The 23,969-nt window shown below is 37.0% G+C and overlaps 1 protein-coding gene across 1 annotated transcript in view; it reads left to right on the forward strand.

Annotated features, from left to right (window-relative positions):
- OEP80 (outer envelope protein of 80 kDa) overlaps positions 1 to 23,969 on the forward strand; it is a 398,126-nt gene that overhangs the window by 69,628 nt on the left and 304,529 nt on the right. The window contains exon 6 of the mRNA XM_089439267.1: positions 8,245 to 8,338. Within this exon, the coding sequence (XP_089295393.1) occupies positions 8,245 to 8,338 (94 nt within the window). The remainder of the gene's footprint in view (positions 1 to 8,244; positions 8,339 to 23,969) is intronic.

Below are 23,969 nucleotides of genomic sequence, written 5' to 3' on the forward strand. Positions count from 1 at the left end.
AAATCACAAGATAATGCTTGATGAAATTGTATTTTTGGAGGGCAGGTGAATGCCCTATATATACAAAATGAAGGGGCATGAAAGTGGGGCAACTTCTGCTTAAAGCAAGGAGCTGACCTGTTCCATAAATTCAAATTTTCTTGCGAAGCTGATTTGATCTATAAGCTCAGAATAAATTCATAAATTCAAATTTATTATGGAGCCGACCATAATCCTTCAAATTAAGCCGATTTAATACTGATAATTTTCTTTTGGAGGGCCGACTTGGACAACACTTGAAACAGCCAAGACCAATATATTTTATTCGAGATTTTCTTAACATTTAATGCCAAGTTTTCGAGCAATTATAAAGCTGTCTTTATCATTCATTTTGGGCACCAAGATTATACTTTCGGGGCACATGCTTGAAAGAGCATATCTCCTCAACCCTAAAGAGTTACGAGGTGTGACACCTACTGTTAGAAATGGCATGACGAGTAATATCAGCCTATGATGTTCCTGCATGCAAATTCACTGACTTTCACAATGATATACCTCATCAAATGCCAGCGCATCTTGATCACACTACGGGGGCTTCTAAACATTTGGGCGTCCTTCTCTTCCAGGGCTCTTGTCCATTGGAATTTCCAATTAGTGCAATCCACTGACGTATATTAAAAACGTTCAAGGCAAGTCAAGACTTTCTGTCACTGCTTCCAAGTAGGATAGACATCAATGACAACACCATGCAATATGTTCTGCTTGAGTGCATTGCCTCTTGGACTAGAACAATATTGTCCACAATCTGTCAATGAAATAACTAGGTAGAATCCTAAATTCTTGTTTTATTTAGAAAGAAAGAGAAACAAATTACATTAATGCTTAAAATTGACCAAAATAGGTCAATGGGACTGGAAGAACTATGCTTGACAACATTAAGTATTGCCTAGAGCATCTCAGAAATTGGCTCAAACCTAAGTTAAGGATAGAAAGAATAGAAAATGAGATTAAAACAGGGTGAACCCAAAGGGATTAACCCTAGACAGCAAAGTATGTAGTACATCAGAGGGAAGCACCCCAATCTCAATGCTGCATTGTGAAATGCCCTCCAAAATGTTGCAAAATAGTAATTACTCATGACGTAAAGTGATTACCACCCTTGTCAATGTTAGAGTCTTCATCCATGTGAATCACCAGAAATGTGCCAATGCTGAGCCTGCTAATGTCCTCCGGACACTGGCCACGGCCAAGAAACCTGTCTGTGCTATCCTAGGGGGAAAAGTTAGGAACCCTTTGTTGTCTCTCTCTGAACAACCAAGGCCTATGAATCTAGTACGTGTCCTCTAATTGTTTTCTGAATGACAAGACGAATGGCACGGTGATTGCATCAAGAATTTTATAGGGATTTGTGGAGGATGATGCGGTATATATTAACATGCTTCATACTTTGGTGACAATCATTGATACTAGCAATTCCTTATGGCACTGAAGCTATGGACTTTAATTTTTCAGTGCCTTTCTCTGTTTAATAAATTCAGAATGATAAATCGATTGTTATCACTCCAGGAAGAGAGATATTTGTGCTGGAAGGCCTTTGAAGAGGTAAAGGCATAGATGGTGAAGGAAGTGTTTGATTTGGTGGATTGTTGTCTTGGCAAGCCCATGAAGGCAGCATCTGTCTTTGGTGCATGGTATTTGTTAATGTTTGTTGATGAGTTATCTATAAAGATGTGGGCATTCTTTTTGAAAAGTAAGTATGATGTCTTTAGGCAGCAGTGGTAAATGAAGTGGGTAGGAGACTAAAAGTCTTTGGGTCACAGACACTTGGGTTGGGGGTTGGGGGTTGGGGGGGGTGGGAGGATTTTCATTAATTTGGGGGGGGGGGGATTTTCATTAATTCAATGTGCTGATTTTTGCAAGAAAGGAAACATAAGCATTTACTGTGCCTTATACACCTCAACAGAATGTTGGAGTATTAACACTGCAATTATGTTAGGAGTTATTATTTAATAAACATTAGTGTCTAATAAAGGTCACATAAGTGTTAAGTGACCAACTTTTAATAAAGTGTCTTTATAGTAGAGTGTAGGTAGTTAGAACTTGGTAGTGTTGAGAATTGGATAGGGCAAACATCATTTTAAATTCTCTTTCATGATTACTACTTGTGTAACTCTTCTTTTATTATCGTTGCCCTTTATTATTATTTATGTGAAGTACATCAAATAGCAATCAAAACAATAAGAACAGTGACACAATGATTAGGCTTCTAGCCAAGGCTAAAACCCCTCCTCTTGAGGGGAAAACCCACAACTCTCTTCTTATAGATTCTTCACTAGATGAGTATACTGACCTTGACAAATATACTTGACCAGAACTGCCTCTCCTAGATCAAGACACAGTCATCCTTCCTTGCAGTACCTTGTAGCACCATGTAGCATTATCATCATGATGTAGCTGTGACACCCATCCAAAGCTTGTTCTTATTCATCTGAAACAGTCCCTCTGTGACCCATCCGAGACTGTCTCACTGTGACATCCGAATTCTTCTGTGGCATCCAAACAGTTCCACTTGACATCCGAATTCTTCTTGTGGTATCCAAACTGCTCCACTATGGCACATACCCGAAACTGTAACTTTGATCCGAAAATCTCAGAGTGATCCAAAAAACTATGTCTCTGCGTTTTGATCCGAGCTTTCTTTATATAGTGGTTGGTGCCTACATTTGAGCCGACCTGAAGTATTGAACATACGTGTCTATCAATGTTTTAAAACTCCGACTTCAACTTCGACTCTGACTCGACCGAGGGTTGACTCCGACTCCGACTCGGTATCGACTCGGCTGGTTCGATTTCAATGACTTGGTCGTTGTAAAAAATACATTAAATATTTATGTTATTATAAAAAACCATAATTTTAAAGATTTTCATTCATGTTTCCAAACACAAAGCTTTAGAATATAGATAGAAGGCAACATATGATCAAAGTAGGCTCATGAATATATCCATTATATCAAAATGGCAGCCAATGCTCTGTCCAATACATACATGATGATGATATAGAGATCAAAACAAAAACACATAACCAAGGAGGCTAGAAATGACCTCTACAACAAAAGTAAATTGTGACCAATACTATTGGCTACTGCTAGAGGAGCTAACATCATCTAGCTCAACCTCTGAATCAAAGTCAGACAGGGAAGCCCGTGGCTCCTCTTCATCATCATCTCCAACTGCAATTGTAGAAGTGGTAGCACTAGCAGGTTGTGCAGTTGGTGGCTGCTAAGATAGACGAGATATGCGCTTCCGTCGTTGCTGAGCAGAGGAAGCACCTGCAACTGGAGGACTTGGGGCTGGCCTTGAGGTTGGTACAAGTGTATTTGCATTCAACTGAGCATTATGTTCAAGTGATGCCACCGTTTGTAAATCAAAATCAAGTTCCTCATCAGAATCAAAGTCTGCTGGACGACTCTCCACTACCCGTTTTGATGTTGGATCAATATCTTCCAACACAATGGGATTTGAATCAGGTCTTTTGTTCAACAATTGGTTGCATCTGAGCCGGAGGTTGTATTGGACACAGACTAAATCATATAACCGTTTTTGATCCAAACAGTTTCTCTTCTTCGTGTGAATCCTCTCAAAGAAAGACCAATTGCGCTCAAGCCTCACACCCAATAGCACAACAAGTTTGACTCAAAATACAAATTGCAAACTTCTGCAATTGAGGACAATGGCTACCGAAAGCCTCCTACCATTGTGCTGCAAAAAACATAGAAGTGTAATGAGTTAGCTCAACAAAATTACAATTTATATCCAACTTTCAAATTATAAATGATTTAACAAAATAAGTATTAAGAATTTGAAATTGAAATTTTTGTTTACCTGGCTCATTTGCTTCCCTTGCAATCTTTGCTAGGTTCTTCCCAAAGGTACCTGTGACTTTGCTGAAGGTTGTGACCTGTCGGTGTATCTCCAACTGATCACACTCCAATGGAATCATGCGATCAATGCAGTCAATCAATCCATCTCTAACCTCCCCACTCAAAGCTCCGGCTGCCAGAGCTATATAATGATACTGTGGGTTCAAAAAATACCCAGCTACATGTATAGGGCGATAGAGTTGATTGTTCCATCTTTCATCAATGATTGCCCAAATGGGCCCATACTTAGCCAGTTTATCCTTGTATGCCCTCTTTATTTGCTCCTTTGCTTGATCCATAGCGTCATAAATGAAGCCCATAGCCAATCTTTCCCCATCCACTAACTGCAACACCTTAACAAGTGGCTCAACAACCTTCACAATCTCTGCTGCCTTTCTCCAAAATATTTCTTCATTAACTTTCTTTTTCAATTCTTTGCCTTCTTGTTTGAGAGACCACTGGCTTAGATTCCATTCATCACTGGAAAATATCTTTTGCAAGTTTCCATGTTGTGAAAGCATAGATTGCAATGTCAAAAAATGAGTAGCAAATCTAGTGATGGCAGGCCTAATAATATCCTTGCCTGCTGTGTGTCTCCTCATAAGGCTCAAAATCCATGAATGATTGTAGATAAATTTTGTTATGCTTTTGGCATGATCTACAGTGTTTTTGACCCAATCTAATTTGCCAATATCCTCAAGCATGAGGTCTATGCAATGTGCAACACATGGGGTCCAAAATATGGTTTTGTGTTTTTCCTCTAACAATTTACCAGCAAGAACATAGTTAGAGGCATTATTTGTGATGACTTGAACAACATTAGCCACCCCCACCTCCTCAACAACCTCATCCAATTGCTGAAACAACAATTGTTCATCTTTCACCCTATCAGATACATCAACTGATTTTAGAAGCATGGTTCACTTTGGGCAAAAGATAAGAAAGTTTATGATGGTACGGTTCCTTTGATCAGTCCATCCATTTGACATGATGGTACATCCTGTTCTTGCGCATGAGTCCTTGAAATCTTTCAAATACTCATTAATGGAGGAAATTTCTTTCTGCAATTGATACCCCCTTATCTCATGCATAGTAGGGCCTTTGAAGCCTTTTCTAGTAGCATGTATGGCATCAAACATAGGCTCATAATATGGTGAACGGGAAGCATTGAAGGGGATAACAACATCATACCACCATCTAAATATGTAATCGCAAGCAGTGTCCCTCAATTCTTTCTTCCAATGGTCACCTAAAGTGGGCTGCAAAGTTCTACTAGCTTCAGGACCATGTGCCTCTGATGGAGAGGAGGGTGTGTCAGTGAAATAACTTTTGATATTCATATCACCTTTCTTTTTCATTTTACCCTTACCCTTTTCTTGAGTAGACTCCAAAGAGGGAGGAACATATTGGAAGGGGTTGGATGCATCAGTACAAGGGATAGAAGAAGAACCCTCAAAATCAAAATGGGGGTTGCTAGCCATCATTTTTTGTATACTCCTTTTCCTCCCAATTTCAACCTCTATTTATTTATTCCTAGCCTTTTCTTCTTTAAACTTCTCAAAGTTATTTAACAAATCCTTCCTAATCTCCCCAATTTCTGGTGATTCACATGGAGTAATTTGGCCTCTAATCCCTGCCAAGTGTTGTTTCAGCCTATTAATGCCATCAGGACCATCCTTAATTTTTCTATGGCAAAATTTGCAATGCATTTGACTATCAACCATTTCAACATATGCCCAACCAACATCTTTCACTCTAGTTGCCATTTTTTCACTTGGAAATCAAAGGAAAAAATCTGAAAATGAAAACAAAAATGATAGCATTGCTTTTCAATGTTCATTTCTTTCACAAAAAACACTCTTTTCAATTTCCAGATTTGCACAAAAAAATAAATAAGCAAAAACAGATTTTTAGAAGTGAAAAAAATACCTCTAGGCACAAACTGCCTCCTCAAAGTTGCTCCAACAAATCAACTCCTCAATGCTATTCTGGTGGCTGCCCAAGAAGCTCCTCACTCCTGCTACAATACTTGCGCAAGACTCCTCACTGCTGCTCCAGAAACAAACTTTACAACTCACAAACTCCGCACAAATTCTCACTCAAATGCAATGAGATGGCTGTGAGGAAATGAGAGGGGTTGGGTGGGTTTTATAGGGTTTAGGAGAGGGAAATGGACCCCAAAGAACCCAAAGGCACATTAGAATGGGCTTTGGGGTCCCAAAAAACCAATTTAAAAAAAAAGCTGCTGAAAACCGTTGACTGGCCGCTCTTACCTAGCTGGCCAGGTTGTTACCGAGCGATCGAGTAGGTGTCCAACTCGGCCGGCTCGGTAACAACCCGGCCGGTCGGTCTGAGTCACTCGCTGTTTTGACCTGGTCACACATTAACCTGGTTTGACTTGGCCGTTTCGGAGTCGATTTGGCCGGGTCTTAAAACACTGGTGTCTATATATGCAAGCCGACATGTCACATTTGAGCATATATATATATATATTGGAGCCGACGTGGAGCTTTTTTCTGCACATGTTGAAGCCGACTTATGGATGACTGTGCTTGTCTATTCTGGAGGACTTTTACAAGTGTAACAGCACTTCATATACATGACTTTGAATTATACATTTATGACAAGATGGCAAATCCCTAAAGATATCAAGCTAAGGACTTCAAGAAGAAGTCTTTGACCTATAAAAACTCCTTGCTCATGAAACTCATGATGCAAGTATTACAAAATACATTTTGTTATCTTTGTCTTCTTCATAAATTCATAATTACAAGTCATTATGAAGACCGAAACTAGTTACATTCTACAACAGGTAGACCAGCATTCAATATTTGTCATATGGATAAAAGTGCATCTACCTCATTGTATTAATGGCTGTAATTCAATAAAATTTGTCACTCATCTGCCATTTGTGTATGTTCTATTTTAAAAGATGGTATTGAAGCAGTACCTTTGCCTATGAGTCTTTGAAGGTTGGAGTTTGAGGACCAAAACATATTTTGTAGATGTGTGTGCAAAGGTCTCTGTGAGAGAGTAGTTCATTGATGTTTAATATTTTAAGGATTAGAAATGTGGAGTATTAAAATACATGTTTAGAAGTTTGCCTCTGAAGAAGGCTTCTGATGGTTTCACGTCATGGATTAACAGTCCACAGAAGATACAGACTGAGACTGTTGTGAAACAAAACATAGGCGAGATGTATCAGAGTCACAACGTAATTAGCTGAAAAATTTGATAGGCATCAAGAAGCATATGATGCTGAAAATATGAATCCTGTTGCAGTAGAGAAGATTTATATCCTTGTTTTATTTTGACACAGTTTTTGGTTCTAGTTTTTTGTTCCAGATGCCCTTCCAGAGTCTAAATGTAGCGGAATGATATTGTTGTTGGAGGTCCAAGCATTAGGTTTTTGTAGACAGTCCTAGTGAGAAACTTGTTTTTGTCAATGTGTAAGGGTAGGCACACAGAAAATGCATTTTATTTCTGCCTGAAAGATTAGCGATTTTCCTGCCATTGGTTATGTGCTCGCAGCAACATTACTGCCAACAAAAGTGCAAATATTGTGACTGTGGAAATGTGCTCATCTTTAACAGAAACTTCCAAAACAAGAAGATTCTTTTATTTGACGTTATTTCAGCAATGGAAAAACATACAATCACCTTGGAAAATTATAATGGAAGAGATTTTCATACATGGAAAATCAAATTGCAATAAGCATTTAATCATTTGGAGTATAATTAATGGAACAAAGACTAAATCTAAACGACATGTTAAACTGATTAATCAGTGTTCCAGCAAATTTCCGGTAAGGGGGGGTGCAGGAGTGGGGAATAAAACAATCAAGTCTCTCCAATATTTGATACATCATATAGGGCAGCAAGGATGATGCAACTTAGAGATAAGTTATTCAATGTTGATAGCGAACCGGATAGGAGTAGATGACCCACCTTTTGGGGTCAAATCCATGCAAGTAATGCAAGATTTCCTGACATACACATATGAAATATTTTCTGTCAACACATTACTTTGTCATCTTTCATTTCTAAAAGGAATGTTGCATGAATTGTAAGCTGTTCCACCGCATGTTCCAGTTGGCCTCATGTACATTTGAATAAATTAAATTTTATTTTAATACTCTCTCTTTTCAACTCTACATTATCTTTTTGTGTGCGCGTAACTTTTGTAAGGCTAAATAATTTGTTGCCAAAGCAGTCTGTTGCATGCCATGTTTTCCCCTGCATTTTGTTTTCATCCTATTTGGCAAGAAACATGGCTTTCTGTTCATACGTTTTCTGATGGCTGAGCATTTAGAGGATAATGAAAAGTAAATCTACTTATTTTTCAGGTTTACAGCTTGCAACAAGGTAGAAGGGATGTAGAGACTGTTCTAACGATGGGTATTATGGAAGATGTTAGCATTGTTCCTCAACATGCTGGTGGTAAGTATAATCCATTTTTAGCAGAGGTATTAATGGAAAGATTCTCTTCACTTAATTTGTTTGGGCCATCTGAAGTATGTTTAAACTCCTATATATATGATAAAGGCTCATAATGAGTCAATATGATATATTTAAGTACTCGTTGGAATATAGTTGTGTCAAAATCTATGTTGCAGGAAACGCTGGTCCCAAGGGCGTTTCTGGCCTCAAACGAAACCGAAACATGGAAACATGTTTGGTATGGCTTGTAAACGCGTTTCAGGTTGTACTGACACGTTTCATGTTGGGGAAATGTGGCCCAATACCGCCAGAAACGAGTTTTCAGGTTGTATGGCCGCGTTTCCACTTTAAGTTATGATTTTTCTGATTTCTTTTTTATAGTTTTTTTGATTTTATTATTTTATTGGGCGAATAAAATATCTTTTGGATGCTTCTAGATGGCTCTCTCAAGCTATAAAAAGGCTCTCGCCTCATTCCCTCATCACACGAATTGAGCAAGTCGTTTCACTTGGAGACAGGCGATTTTACCAAGGAGAAAAGAGGAAGAGAGTGGTGGTTTCAGCTAGGGCATTTTCAACTAAGCATAGGAGATTTAAGCAGCAAGAGAAAGAGATTTCAGCAGTAGATTTGGAGTGCAGAGTTTCCGGCTATGGAATTCTTGGTTTTTGGCTCAGCTATAGCCATATTTCTCGTCTTTTCCGGAATTTTGGGGTAGCTTCAGCTACAAAAAATTAATTTGGGTAAGAAGCATTCATTTTCTTAGTTTTTTCTAATTATTTCTTCTATTTTTGTTTTTTGTTTTTTGCAGCAATGGCTTCCAACGAAGGTGCAAGTTCAAGCCCCAGGTCCAACCCAAGAGCTGAATATTATCCTCTTTTGGAGGCATGTTCAAAAGCTTAAAAAATGTGGAGGTGGTGGCTCATGGGCATGGGGATGTAATCTTTGTAGCAATTCGTACAAGGGCTCCTACCCAAGAGTGAAGGTACATCTTTTGCATGAAGGAGGACAGGGGATTGCAGGTTATACACAAACAACAAACCCATTGGCAAGAAGGGCATATCAAAGAGAGCAAGATGAGGTAGATGGAATTAAAAGAAGGCAGGAAGAGCTTAGTCAAGCTACTTCTCAAGCTTCACCAAACATTGAGCCAAGGATTGTATTTGAAGCAAGGAAGGGGAGAGCCACTCGACAACATGAACAACCACCATCCAAAAATACCAGAGGGGCATCCGCTTTAGTTCAAGATAACAAAATTGTTAAATTGGTGAATGTGCAAGCGAGAGAAGAAACTGATTCCAGAGTGGCTAGGTGCATCTATGCATGTGGTATCCCATTCAATGTTGTTCACTTTCCTTACTGGCAAGATACGATAAGGGCAATTAACAAAGCTCCTCAAGGGTACAAGGTGTCCAACTATGAGAAAGTCAGAACTCACCTTCTCAAAAATGAGAAGGATTTTACGGAGGATATCTTATCACCAATTTGTTGTTCCTGGAGTAGCTCTGGGGTTACCATAGTTTCAGATGGATGGACAAATATAAGGTGCATACCATTAATAAATATTGTTGCCACTTTCCCCAAAGGAGCAATGTTTTTAAAGGCGGAAGACTTGTCAGGAGAGTTAAAAGATGCACAGTTCATTACTGATGTTATTATAAAATCTATTGAACAAATAGGGCCTAACAGGGTGGAGCAAGTTATCACGGATAATGCACCAGTTTGCAAAGCTGCAGGTTTAATTATCGAGGGGAGGTATGACCACATCTTTTGGACACCCTGCATTGTCCATAATTTGAATATGATCTTAGAGGAGATCGACAACAAAGTTACATGGATAAAGGAAATCACAGGGGAAGGAAGGGAGATTGGTAAATTCATCACCAACCACCACCAATCTCAGGCAATGTTTCAAGAGTACTCCAAATTGGAATTGTTAAAAGTTGCTGAGACAAAATATGCCTCAAATTTCCTGATGGTGCGCTGCCTTGTTGAGGTTAAGCAAGCATTAGTTTCTATGGTGGCGAGTCAACTTTGAGCTGAGTGGAGATAAGTAGATTCAGAGCGGGGATATATGGTGCCTAGATTGTGCCTTAATGAAGACTGGGGGAGCAAGATAGATTTCTTGCTAAAGTTCACAACCTCTGCATTTGAGCTTCTTCGAAATGCTGACATTGACCAACTTTTCTTAGGAGAGGTATATGATGACATGGATTCCATGGTTGAGAAAACTATGGAAATCATTTCACAAGAGTCTCCACAACATTTGTTTGTTGATGATCATTTTGTTGATTTAGTCAAGAAAATCATTGTTGATAGGTGGAACAATTTCAACACTCCATTGCACACTTTAGCACATGCCTTGAACCCCAAATTTTATGATGAGGAGTTTATTGCTCAAAGCAATGGGAAGAGGAAGGCACCCCAAAGATAAAGAGGTGGCTAATGGGGTGAAAAAAGCCCTTATGAGAATGTTTCCATTTCATCTACACAGGGAGGTGAAGGAAGAATTTGCCAGTTTTGCTGTAGGATTAGATGATTATTCAGATATATCAGCTTTGGAGGAGAGAAGCACCATGAATCTAGTTAGGTGGTGGATTTGTCATGGAGAAAATGGTGTACATTTGCAAAACCTTGCCATTCATGTTCTTTCACAAGTGGCAAGCTCTTCATCAACAGAAACGAATTGAAGAACTTATGGTTTTATTCATTCTGTGAAGCGCAATAGGTTGGGCTCATGAAAGGAAAAGGATCTTGTTTATGTGCACTCCAACCTTCGCTTTGCATCTCATAGGGGTCCAAAATATAGTAGTGGTCCTTCTAGAGAATGGGATGTGGATCCAGAAAGTCCTGATTTGGAGCTCTGTCTTGCTGCCCTGAATATTGAGGTCCAGCCTGGAAGTGGAATTGGCCCATCATCTTCTTCAGCATCACCATCCACTGTTGAACATGCTTTTGCTTTTATTTTTTATGAAGATTAGTCTTTTGTCTTTATAGTACTTGCAGCTTCATGGTCTTTATTGTTCTTACAACCTCATATATATATTAAAGGCTGATTTTGAGATTTGGATATATAATAAAGGTTGATTTTGGATATTTGGATATTGCTATTTTCATTATGTGATCATTCATGAGTAAATGTGATGTAAATCTAATCATAATGTTAATAAACTTTAAATGTAATAAATTATAATGTATCATGTCTGCTTTATGCTTGCACATAACATTTCTTAAATGTCCATATATATATATATATATCGCGTTTCTCCTTTTCAAAAATTCGGGGGGATCACATTTTGTACTTGTGCCCTTTTCGGAAACTCGTACCTGTTTCCTTGTATCGTGCAACTTAGGTTAAAATAAAGGTTGGGGACCTAATTGTTACGAAAAAGAAGGCAGCTGTGTAAGTTAGGTAAATCCAGTTTATGATTCTCTGATGGAGCTTGCAAAATGCACTTAACGCTGGATGGCATTGAGTGATTATTTGTGTGGAGTTTAATGATAGTATTTATGGTCTAAACTAAGTTGCACGATACAGGAAACAGGTACGAGTTTCCGAAACGGGCACATGTACGAAACTTGACCCCCGCAAATTTTGGAAATGGGGAAACGCGATATATATATATATATATATATATATCTGGACATTCAAGAAATTTTATTTTCAATCATAAAGCATACATGATACATTATAATTTATTACATTTAAAGTTTAAACATTATAATTAAATTTACATCACATTTACTCATGAATGATCACATGATGAAAATAGCAATATCGGAATATCCAAAATCAACTTTTATTATATATCCAAGTCTCAAAATCAACCTTTATTATATATATGAGGTTGCAAGTACAATAAAGACTACGAGGCTGCAAGTACTATAAAGACTAAAGACTAGTCCTCATCATCATAATCTTTATAAAAAGTAAAAGCAGAAGCATCCTCAACAGTGGATGGCGGTGCTGAAGAAGATGATGGGCCAATTCCACTTCCAGGTTGGACTTCAATATTCAGAGCAGCGAGAGAGAGCTCCAAATCAGGACTTTTTGGATCCACATCCCATTCTTTAGAAGGACCAATGCTATATTTTGGACCCCGTACGAAATGCAAGGCGTAGGTTGGAGTGCACATAAACAAGATCCTCTGCCTTCTGTGAGCCCAACTCATTGCGCTTCACAGAATGAATAAAACCATAGGTGCTCCAATTCCTTTCTGCTGATGAAGAGCTTGCCACTTGTGAAAGAACAGGAATGGCAAGGTTTTGCATATGTACACCATTTGCTCCATGATAAATCCACCAACTAACTGGATTCATGGTTCTTCTCTCCTCCAAAGATCATAGATCTGAATAATCATCTATTCTTACAGCAAAACTAAGAAACTCTTTCTTCACCTCCCTGTGTAGATGAGATGGAAACATTCTCATAAGGGCTTTTTTCACCCCATTAGCCACCTCTCTATCCTTTTGGGGTTCCTTCCTCTTCCCATTGCTTTGAGCAATAGGCTCCTCATCATAAAATTTGGGGTTCAAGGCATGTGCTAAAGTGTGTAGTGGAGTGTTGAAATTGTTCCACCTATCAACAATGATTTTCTTGACTAAATCAACAAAATGATCATCAACAAACAAAAGATGTGGAGACTCTTGTGAAATGATTTCCATAGTTTTCTCAACCATGGAATCCATGCCATCATATACCTCTCCTAAGAAAGGTTGGTTAGTGTCAGCATTCTGAAGAAGCTCAAATGCATGGTTTGTGAACTTTAGCAAGAAATCTATTTTGCTCCTCCTCATCAAGGAACAATCTATGCACCATATATCCCCGCCCTGAATCTGTTTCTCTTCACTCAACCCAAAGTTGACTCACCACCATAGAAACTAATGCTTGCTTAACCTCAACAAGGTGGCGCAACATCAAGAAGTTTAAGGCATAACTTGCCTCAACAACTTTTAACAACTCCAATTTGGAGTACTCTCGAAATATTGCCTAAGATTGTTGGTGGTTGTGTTGAAGGAAATGTAACTAGGTTCAGTCTTCATAAATGTACTTTTGATATTTATGTTTATTCAAGAAAAGAAATATTATTTTTATAATATATGTCAATGAGTTTCTTGCTCATTGAAATAGGTCTAGCACATATTAGAGTGCTATAGGTGAGTCAAAGAGTCAAAAGAAAAATGTTAAAGACCTTAAGGGCATGTTAAACCATGTATATTTATGTATTAGAGTCAAAAGAATACCTCCAAGCAAAGTCAACAAGTCTCCTCCATGCAACGACATGTCAAAAGAAGCAATCCAAATTATGTATGTCAAGTCTGCCTAAAGGAGGGACAATCCTCTATATACAGAGGTTGTCCACTCCTCTAATTAAAACAAAATCTACCTCTGAAATAAGTGAAGAAGAAAGACTGAGAAAGGCTGAAGAAAGTCGAAGTACAATAAGCCTCTAGTGCAGTGAAGAAGGAGAGACACAAACCGAAGTTTATAGGGTTGTTCTAAGGAAGAAACACAGTCACACGTGCGAGAAAAGAAGGGCAGTTTGCAGATATAACAACAAGAAGATCACTGTTATATATTCCTCTTTGTTTGGGCTAATAACTTAGGCCTATAAGCCTCATACTCAAAGCGAAGAAGAGTTTCTCTCAAGCAAAGATAAAGGAGCTAAAAGCATAAGTGAAACCTCCCACACGTGCGAGAAACTAGGGCTGCAGTACCACTATATCAAGTTTGCATTATACATCAAGAAGAAGCTTGATTGGGTCAAGAGAAAGAAGGCATCCTCTTGGTGAAGGATCTCACTAAGGATAAAATATTGGAGTCTCTTCTCGAGCTAGTATACTAAGGACTATGAACAAATTGAAAGAAGAACGAAGTACCTGAAGAAGGAGGACGAAGTGCTGGGAAACAAAGTGCTGGAAGGAAAAGGACAAAGTGCCAGGGAAACGAATTGCAGGAAGGAGGAAGGACTTGACTTTTGCTTGGAGGATATTCTATTGAGGGGTCTAGGGTTTGGCATTGATCAATAAGAAGCTTCAATAAGAGAAACTTACTAAAGGGTATTCCTCTCAAGAGAAGAGAGGTTTTGGCCCTGGCAAAGAGCCAACATTGTGTTCTTGTTCTTATGTTTTTGGTAGCAGTTTGATGAAGTACACACACATGCATTAATAAGAAGAAGAAGATTAAGCTAACAAGAAAAGTAAATAGACTCCACAAATTGTTATCAAGTCAAGAAGAATCACATTACATAGAATTGCGCTAGATTCTTCAACATGTTGGTGATGATTCGATGAATTTAACAATCTCCCTTGCTTCCCCTGTGATTTCCTTTATCCATGGGACTTTGTTGTCGATCTCCTCTAAGAGCAGATTCAAATTATGGACAACGCAGGGTGTCCAAAAGATGTGGTCATACATCCCCTCAATAATTAAACCCTTGCAACTTTGCAAATTAGTGTGTTATTCGTGATAACCTACACCACCTTGTTAGGCCCTATTTGTTCAATAGATTTTATAATAACATCAGCAATGGACTGTGCATCTTTTACATCTACCGAGCAGTCTTCCGCCTTTAAAAACATTGCTCCTTTGGGGGGAGTGGCAATGATATTTATCAATGGTTTGTGCCTTGTATTTGTCCATCCATCTGAGACTATGGTAACCCCAAAGCTACTCCAAGAACAACAAATTGGTGATAAGATATCCTCCAAAACCTCCTCATTTTTAAGAAGCTGAGTTATGACTTTCTCATAGTTGGGCCCCTTGTACCCTTGAGGAGCTTTATTAATTGCCCTTATCATATCTTGCCAGTAAGGAGAGCGAACAACATTGAATGGGATACCACATGCATAGATGCACTTGGCCACTCTGGAATCAATTTTTTCTCTCACTTGCACATTTACCAATTTAACAATTTTGCTATCTTGAATTGAAGCAGATGCCCCTCTGGTATTTTTGGATGGTGGTTGTTCATGTTGTTGAGTGGCTCTCCTCTTCCTTGCTTCAACTACAATCCTTGGCTCAATGTTTGGTGGAGCTTGAGGAGTAGCTTGACTAAGCTCTTCATGCCTTCTTTTAATTCCATCCGCCTCATCTTGCTCTCTTGGATATGCCCTCCTTGCCAATGGGTCTATTGTTTTTGTGCAACTTGCAATCCCTTGTCCTCTTCCATGCAAAAGATATGCCTTCACTCTTGGGTCTGAGCCCTTGTACGAATTACTACAAAGATTACATCGCCATTCCCATGAGCCACCACCGCCACATTTTTGAAGCTTTTGAACATGCCTCCAAAGAGGATAATATTCAACTCTTGGGTTGGACCTGAGGCTTGAACTTGCACCTTGGTTGGAAGCCATTGTATAAAGAAAAAACGTTTTTCATATATTTGGAAGCATAAACCCTCCAAAAATAGAAGAAATAGTAGGAAAAAACTATGAAAATGAATGCTTCTTACCCAAATTAATTTTTTGTAGCTGAAGCTACCCCAAAATTCTAGAAAAGACAAGAGAAATATGGCTGTAGCTGAGCCAAAAATCAAGAATTACGTAGCAGGATACTCTACACTCCAAATCTGCTGTTGAAGTCTCTTTCTCTTGCTGCTTAAAAATCCTTTGCTCACTGTTCAAAACACCCTTGCTGAAAGCATTGCTCTCTTCCTCTTTTCACCTTTGCTAAAATCGTCCCTCTCCAAGTGAAACGACTTGCTCAATTCGTGTGATGAGGGCATGAGGTGAGAGTCTTTTTATAACTTGAGAGAGCCATGTAGAAGCATCCAAATGATATTTTATTTGCCCAAAAAGATAATAAAAGCAAAAAAACTAAAAAAAATTCGGAAAAATCGTAATTTAAAGTGGAAACGCAGCCGTACGATTTGGAAACTCATTTTTGGCCATACTGGGTCACGTTTCCCCAACGTGAAATGTGCTAGCATGGCCTGAAACGTGTTTCCAGGCTGTACCAAACACGTTTCCACGTTTCGGTTTCGTTTCAGGCTAGAAATGCCCTTGGGACCAACGTTTCTTGCGACATAGGTGCTAAAGTTTCTACCAAGTAAATACAAAATAAGTTATTTTTTTGTTTTTTAGATGGTATCCAATTGCTCCCATTTAATTCTTGTTTCTTGCAACAGTTGCTGAAAGCCCTAGCACATCTTGTTCTTTATTGTAAAGATCAAGGATGTTCCATCAATATACAAACATATTTTGTTTGGACAAATTGGTTTGTAAACGTTGTTGATTCAGATATGCATACAATATATAGCTGCTATCCTTTTTAAGTATATCTAGAATTTTTCAAAGTTTTGGGAGTCAATTTTGATGGAACACCCATTCCATTTCTTTTGATTATTGAATGCATGAAAAAGATGAGTGAATGTTACATACATAACTATTAGTCAGCTATTAAGATAAGGGTAAGAGTCAGGACAAATACTCATGTCCATGAGATGAGCACGCACATTATTTTCAATTAGCATGTAACTACATTCCTCAGAATATTGCAGTAGACATCATCTTTCAGTCAGGTTATTCAATGTATACCTTTTATATGTAACGAATAAAATATATATAAATAATGTAAAATAATATAAATGATAATAAGCATAAATAATTATTAGTTAAGTAGTAATTAGATTGAAGAGGCATGTCTAATTGAGAAATGACTCTTCATGAAGAGACACTTGCTTGGTATATAAGCAACCTCTCGTTCTCATTTGTAAATCATTCATTCTTATTTTTATTTAATATAATATTTATATCCTAAATGGATAATTTGATATTCCAAGTCTTTTGGAGTAATTAATCTGTAGAAGGAACTTTGTTCCTTCATTTGGTATCAGAGGAATTCGGTCCTCTAGGTTGCTTAATGGGTGCACAGAGCTCTTTCTCCTATCCAGGTCCTTGGCTATCGAAATTCGTCAACCTTGTTGCCGTACAATTGAAGCATTTTGCTCAGAATTTGGGAGTTTCTCTTTTTCTCCGTTTTTCTAGGCCTTTGGCCATTAAAAAAAAAAAATTTGAAGGAAGAAAAAAAAAGTAAATAAAATAAAAAAAGAATAAAAAGAAGTAAAAGAAAAAACAAAACGGATACAAAATCTCATACCAAGTATATTTAAAACTTTTTACATGGAGAAGCTCGTGGTTTTAAAAACAACCCATGGTAATAGCCCATGGTATTTTAAAAGTTAAAGAAAAAACGGGGATACAAAAGCTCTTACGTGAAATGTAAATATTACTTTTTACAAGAGGTTTTAAAAACAACCCATGGTAATAGCCCATGGTATTTTAAAAGTTAAAGAAAAAAACAGGGATACAAAAGCTCTTATGTGAAAGGTAAATTATATAATATATTTATTTAAAATAAATATATTATATAATTATATAATATATATAAATTAAAATTATATAATATATATAATTTTTTTTATATGTAAAAAAAGTTATTATTATATAAATTTTTTATTAAAAGAGTGAAAAAGAAGAAGAAGAAGAAGAAGAAGAGAATATTTGATATATATATATATATATATATATATATATATATTAGATTTTTATAAGAGAGAAGTGGAATATATTTTATAGATTAAGAGAATATATAAAATTAAAAAAAAAAAAAGAAAAAAAAGAGTGATTTAAAAAGGTATTTAATATTTAAAGAGTAAAATGGAGACTAGTAATGAAAGGTTTCCTAAAACCTTTAGTAAAAGTGTTGATACATTATTTAAAATCAAAGGATCGCTCGCAGGAAGAGATATCATAATCACTATCAGTCTTGCTGAAAAAAGTAATTATGTTAGTCCTAAATGTGCTAACCAATTGGTGATTCCTGAATCAAATATAGTTGAAAAGAATACTCCTGGCGAATACGACAAACAATATGACTTAAGCAATCTACACCTAAGTATTGGAGATTACACTTTTACCTCACAATTCACCGTGAAAACCTTATATTCTAACGATAGTGACATTGCTTTGGGATCACCATGGATGGAAACTCTAGGTTCCTTTATTCTAAATACAAGAAAAAAGTTTTTGACATTTTCTTACAAGAAGAAGAAAATAACGCTCCAAGATTTTACATTGAAACCAAACTCAGTAACGCCAGAAGATATCTCAGATATTTCAAAAGTAATTTCTCAAGAAGGTAAAAAAGTATTACAAAATATGCAAAACGAAATTAATAAAATCACAAATGAAGAAGTTTCTCTACTTAAAAACCATAGTGAAAAATTGCTGACGCAAATTAAGAAACTTAAGAAGGATAAGGAGTCATTAGAAAACAAGGTACAACAACTTATCGAGAAAGAAGCATCAAATGTAGGAATTCAAGTTGATGAAAAACAACAAATACCGATCGAGTGAATATGACAACTCAAGAAGACAATTCAGTTAAAGAAACAACACACTTAGATGTTGTAGTTCAGACAATGAACATCCCAAGTGAATGTTCCATAACCATCTCAACAACATCTTTGCCAGAAGAAAATATAAAAATTGGCACATGCCCAGTAAGGAGAAATCAAACCAAAAAAATTCCATATTGGCATCTGAATCATGAGAATAGATGAATCAACCATGCTACGTATCGGGACTATTCAGACTAGAAACAACAAATTGATGTTTCAGAGAATAATGACGTAAAATCCATCTAGTCTTATGCTAACAAGTCGTTACAAAATTCCAGTGATCAAAATACTATATAGAAGATTAATCTCGGATGGTCTGATCCCTTCTCAGTGCGACAATTTTGTTTGTCACTAAGAAGATCATATCAACTTGTATCAACGAGGATGACTATTCCAAGAGAGAAAGACGTTCGAAGCTGAAAAAAATATCAAGCCTTTTTTCATCGACAAGCTTTGAGGAAGGAGGCAATGTAACGAATAAAATATATATAAATAATGTAAAATAATATAAATGATAATAAGCATAAATATTTATTAGTTAAGTAATAATTAGGTTGAAGAGGCATGTCTAATTGAGAAATGACTCTTCATGAAGAGACACTTGCTTGGTATATGAGCAACCTCTCGTTCTCATTTGTAAATCATTCATTCTTATTTAATATAATATTTATATCCTAAATGGATAATTTGATATTCCAAGTCTTTTGGAGTAATTAATCTGTAGAAGGAACTTTGTTTGCCTCATATTATATCTCATTTCATTGATTATCGTGCTTGAGGGAATCATTATTGCTTGAAGCATAGACTTTTATAGATTTCAAGTTGTTGGACAATAATGTTTTTTAGCCTGTGACTGATATGGAGAATTCTTTTGTATTTGTTACTATACGGACATGATTTATCTGCCCTAGTTCAGTAGAGTCTTAGCTTGTACTTCTGTAATGGTATATACTATAAACAAAGGTGTAGATGCTTTTAGTTTGCTTTGTGTTGTGATTCTGTGAATCCTTTTCCATATTGTAACCTACAATTCAGAGAATACACAGAAGGTGCATTAGATGACCATCAAAGGATATGATGAATTTGGCTGTATGCCAGCAGATACTTCAAACATGAAAACTCTATATGGTAGCATTTATAACTAAATATGCTGTTAAGGTAATGGGCTTGGTGTCTTATCAAGAATGTAAACTCTTTGCACTTCTTACTGTGGTCACATGTATGAAATGTTTTTTTGGCAAAAACTTGATTTTTTCACTGCAACAATGTGTACATAATGTTTCTTTCACAAGAACTCAATTTTTGAATGAGACAAGATTGCTTATCTTTGTTCAATTATTGAAACTAATACTTGCTTGTGTAAAATCAGCCGGAGTTAGGTAACAGTATACAAACATAAATAGTTTGCAAAACATGAAGACCAAATTGCTGAACTTTCCTGGCTGCCTTCTTTTAGTATGAATTTGATGACTGACTTGCTAGCTTCTTTCTATGAGGTTTTTTGAAAAGAGAGTTCTCTTTGTGCTTATTCAACACTGCATAAATTATTGGGGAAGTTTATGAAATTAGAAACACGACAGTAATTATCAAGGAAGAGAGATATAAGTTACTTACCTTTTGATCTATTGAAGGAAAATGTCAACTTGCTCTTGAATCTTCTCTCTTGTAGAAATTATTCATCTTCAACCTCATCATCCTTGTCTTCATCATCAATTACTTTTCTTCCTTCCTTGCATGAGCTAGGGTTTCTTCTTTCAACAAAAACATTGATATAGGTCTAGTGCTGGGGTTGTTATCCATAAATCTTAGGGCTTTCACATCCTAGTTTACAATTCTCATTTACACCTTTTGTAAGTCCAACAAACATGCAATCTTTCATATTTAGATGTCTGGAACCATAGAGTTTCCATGCCTTGGTATATGAAATCCATCATCTCATGAAACAATCAAGGGTGTTCCATCTTTATATCAGTCCAAGCAAAAGAGATTGATGGTCCATTATAGTTTTTTGTTTTGTTTTTGTTTAGGGCTTGTTTAGCATGATAATGACACAACATCCTCTAACTATTGTCCGGACAAATATAGCAGGCAAAATTATAGATACAAATCTCCAAAGAGGGAATGGCATTCCAATGTTATCTATAACATCTTACAAGAGATCTTTCTTCGTCAAGAACAATCTTCAATAGGCATGAACAAGGTCCAGACTTCCTTCATAGCCATTGGAAAATTCTATTCACAAAAATGATTGCTCTTGACCCTTTTAAACAAAGTGTCTCGGCCTCTTTAAAACAATTGTAACAACAATAGCAAGTCATCCTTTACAAGGACAATATTCAGTTCTAAAAATGAATAGGTCATCACAAGAGAACTTTTGTCTCCAAACTTGATGAGGAACTCGAACTTACGAATGCCGTTTCAATTGTCATGCAAAAAAACAAACTTCATGAAAGCAAGATGGTAATTCCAATGTCTCTCTTAGCTCCCTTTGATTATGAGTAACTTTCTTAAATCAATTTGATCATATCTCAAATGCTTAGCAATAGGCAGAATCAAGAAATGGTACCCTAGTATTAGCATAACTTACGCAATACAATCATAATCACATCAGTTCAATACAAAGCATCCTTTATGCAGACATACAAGATATTTCCATGGCATTAATATTCTACAACAATATCCATACAAAAACTTCAATAAACATATCACACTTCAGGATGCTAGACTATCCCATCATAAGTGTATGAAACAGACTTGGTCCATCCTCCTACTAGCATGGCTTATCCTTCCTTGGGGTAGGCCTCATGTATGACAACACAGAGCTTCATGAGTACTTGGATAATAGCATGTAAAATCCTTATTTAATACATACCTCTTTGTTGACTGGTTTCATGAAATAAGATATTGTAGATCTTCCACTGAAATCTTTTGGGTGAACTCTCTTCATCAACCGAGGCAATCAACATTCAATTTGAAACGTTCCTTCACAACTATAGAAAATACTTTGAACTTGTCATCTTGCAAGATTTGGCATAAATCAAGGTGCTGCATTGTAATGTGCTTTGATTGGCAATCTTAAGCAACAAAGTCCTTGATTTCAACTACAAAAATGTTGCTTGTGAATGAGCCAAACAATATACCTTATTTTATCAGTCCGTGTAGCAGAACAAGTCTTAAGCAATCTTCATCTGATACTTTTGAATGGTCTAGATATTGAAAACACTCTAACTTTATCAACCATGAAACATCACTGAAATCCCTTCATAAGCCTCCTGTTCGTTACCTGAACGTATAATGCCTTCCACAAACAGGGAGTTACAAACTACTTTTCGCAAACGTTTTTTTAGTAGACTTCGTGCACAAAAGATAACTCTACTGGCTTTCCACTGATTCAGGTATTTCGGTCTGAGATACTTCAGATATTTTGAGGTCATTGTTAGAGCCCCTTCGACCCTCTACTACTAGTCCTAGGGCCTTATTGGCCTTCCTGGGATCAACCCTGATTCCTTTCGGCCCTCTGCAACTAGATTGAGGCTTTTCACCCCTCAAAAGAATTTCATTGTTAGTATTTCATTCTTCAATAAGAAATTTCGTCTTTGAAAGGACAAACTTCCTTAGCCTTCTTGATCCTAGACTGAGGCCCTTTTTGATCTGTTACTAGGGTTGTTGTCATTAGGCCCTAGTCTAGGGCTTCGACCATTTTTCAAGATTTCAATCCTTCCATATGGTAGGTAGGACTTCTTCCTTCTACTTGATCAAAACCATGATTTAACTTCAGCTTTTCTAATGTTTTTGAACTAGGGCTATAGGATTTGGATTAGAGTTTTTCTTGGCTGCTGCTATAAGGTTGCTCTTCCACCTAATCTTTGATACCATGTTGTTTTTTCATGATTTCCCAGACTAATAATTAATTCCAATGATTTCTCCATTGATTTATCTTGTGTCACATTCATCATTAAGCAATTATACATTGAAAATCTTCAACAATAAAACAATAATGACAATAAACGCACGAAGAGACAACCAAATAGAAGAGACACAATTTATCCTTGGAAAACCCTAACCAGGGAAAAGCCTAGTAACTTTTTCAGAGAGAAATTGTCAAATATAACATGAGATACATTTTGAATTGTCGAGATAATTAAAGTCAAATTGACCAATAACCAAACCCAGGTCAAATTTGGTCAAACTGCCCATAGAAAACTGCCTAGAAAGTTCAGTCTGAGGCCTACAAGAGCTCTAGCGTCATGCCTTAGAGTTGTCCCTCATAATGCCTCAGCAAAACTCGTGTGAACAGAAGTGATCCGAATTGGATGCCCAAATGGAGAGGACGAATGCCAATATATAGATGTTGAATGAGGTGAATGGGTGTGTCCCTTCATTCGGGTTGACTTGAACCCGACCTTACATTTGGAGGCAAAAATTAAAAAATTAAAAATTAAAAATTTCCCCTTTTGAAGCTGACTTTTTGCCCTTGTTTTCTCATTTGTAATTGCACCACCTGCCTGTTAAGATATATCATACAAGAAGTGGGAGCGTCACAATAAATCCTATTGTAGTATTGTACTTTTATTGACTTCTTTAAACTGAATTTTGTAGTTCCTTGTTAATTTTATCCTAATCAAAATTAGTAGATAAGGTTGCTTGAGAGTAGTAGTAGATAGCATGCCTCTACTTTGGTTGTGTTACTCACCAAAGTGGGTTACCCTATAGGATATTTTTTTTCCCATTCTTCACATCTGACCGACTAGCCATGCAACCCTTGATAGCCACCACTATTTGATGACGTGCCATTCTATCTCCACCACCTGCATCAGTCGTATACCTTCTCACCCATCTAACAAGAGCACATAGATGATGGTTGGATTCCTATCAAAAGGCACTTTATTCATTTTGCAATTGGGTGCTTATGCTTGTTTGTATTTGGGCTTTTGATATGGATTATGGGGTGACTAGAAAAAAGAGTTGTGTTGACCATGATCTTGTTCCCTCACCTTAAATGTGTGTGGGGGGAGTGCTAATCTTCGATTGTAGTCCAGTGGGACCTCCCCTAATGGCCTAATGTGTATAGGAGGGGCACTAATTGGGAAGCCTTGATTGAGATAGCGTGTTCCATCTATCCCTATTCCATACTTACCCCTTTCCATCTTACCGTTTATGTTACAAGCCCATATTCCACCTCCATTCTTCAGGTTCAGCTGACCATTGGTTCTTTGGGGTTTGGCAACCAT

Source organism: Pinus tabuliformis, chromosome 9 (assembly GCF_031772625.1).
Source record: "Pinus tabuliformis cultivar Carrire ecotype Pingquan chromosome 9, CPIR1, whole genome shotgun sequence".
NCBI lineage: Eukaryota > Viridiplantae > Streptophyta > Pinopsida > Pinales > Pinaceae > Pinus > Pinus tabuliformis.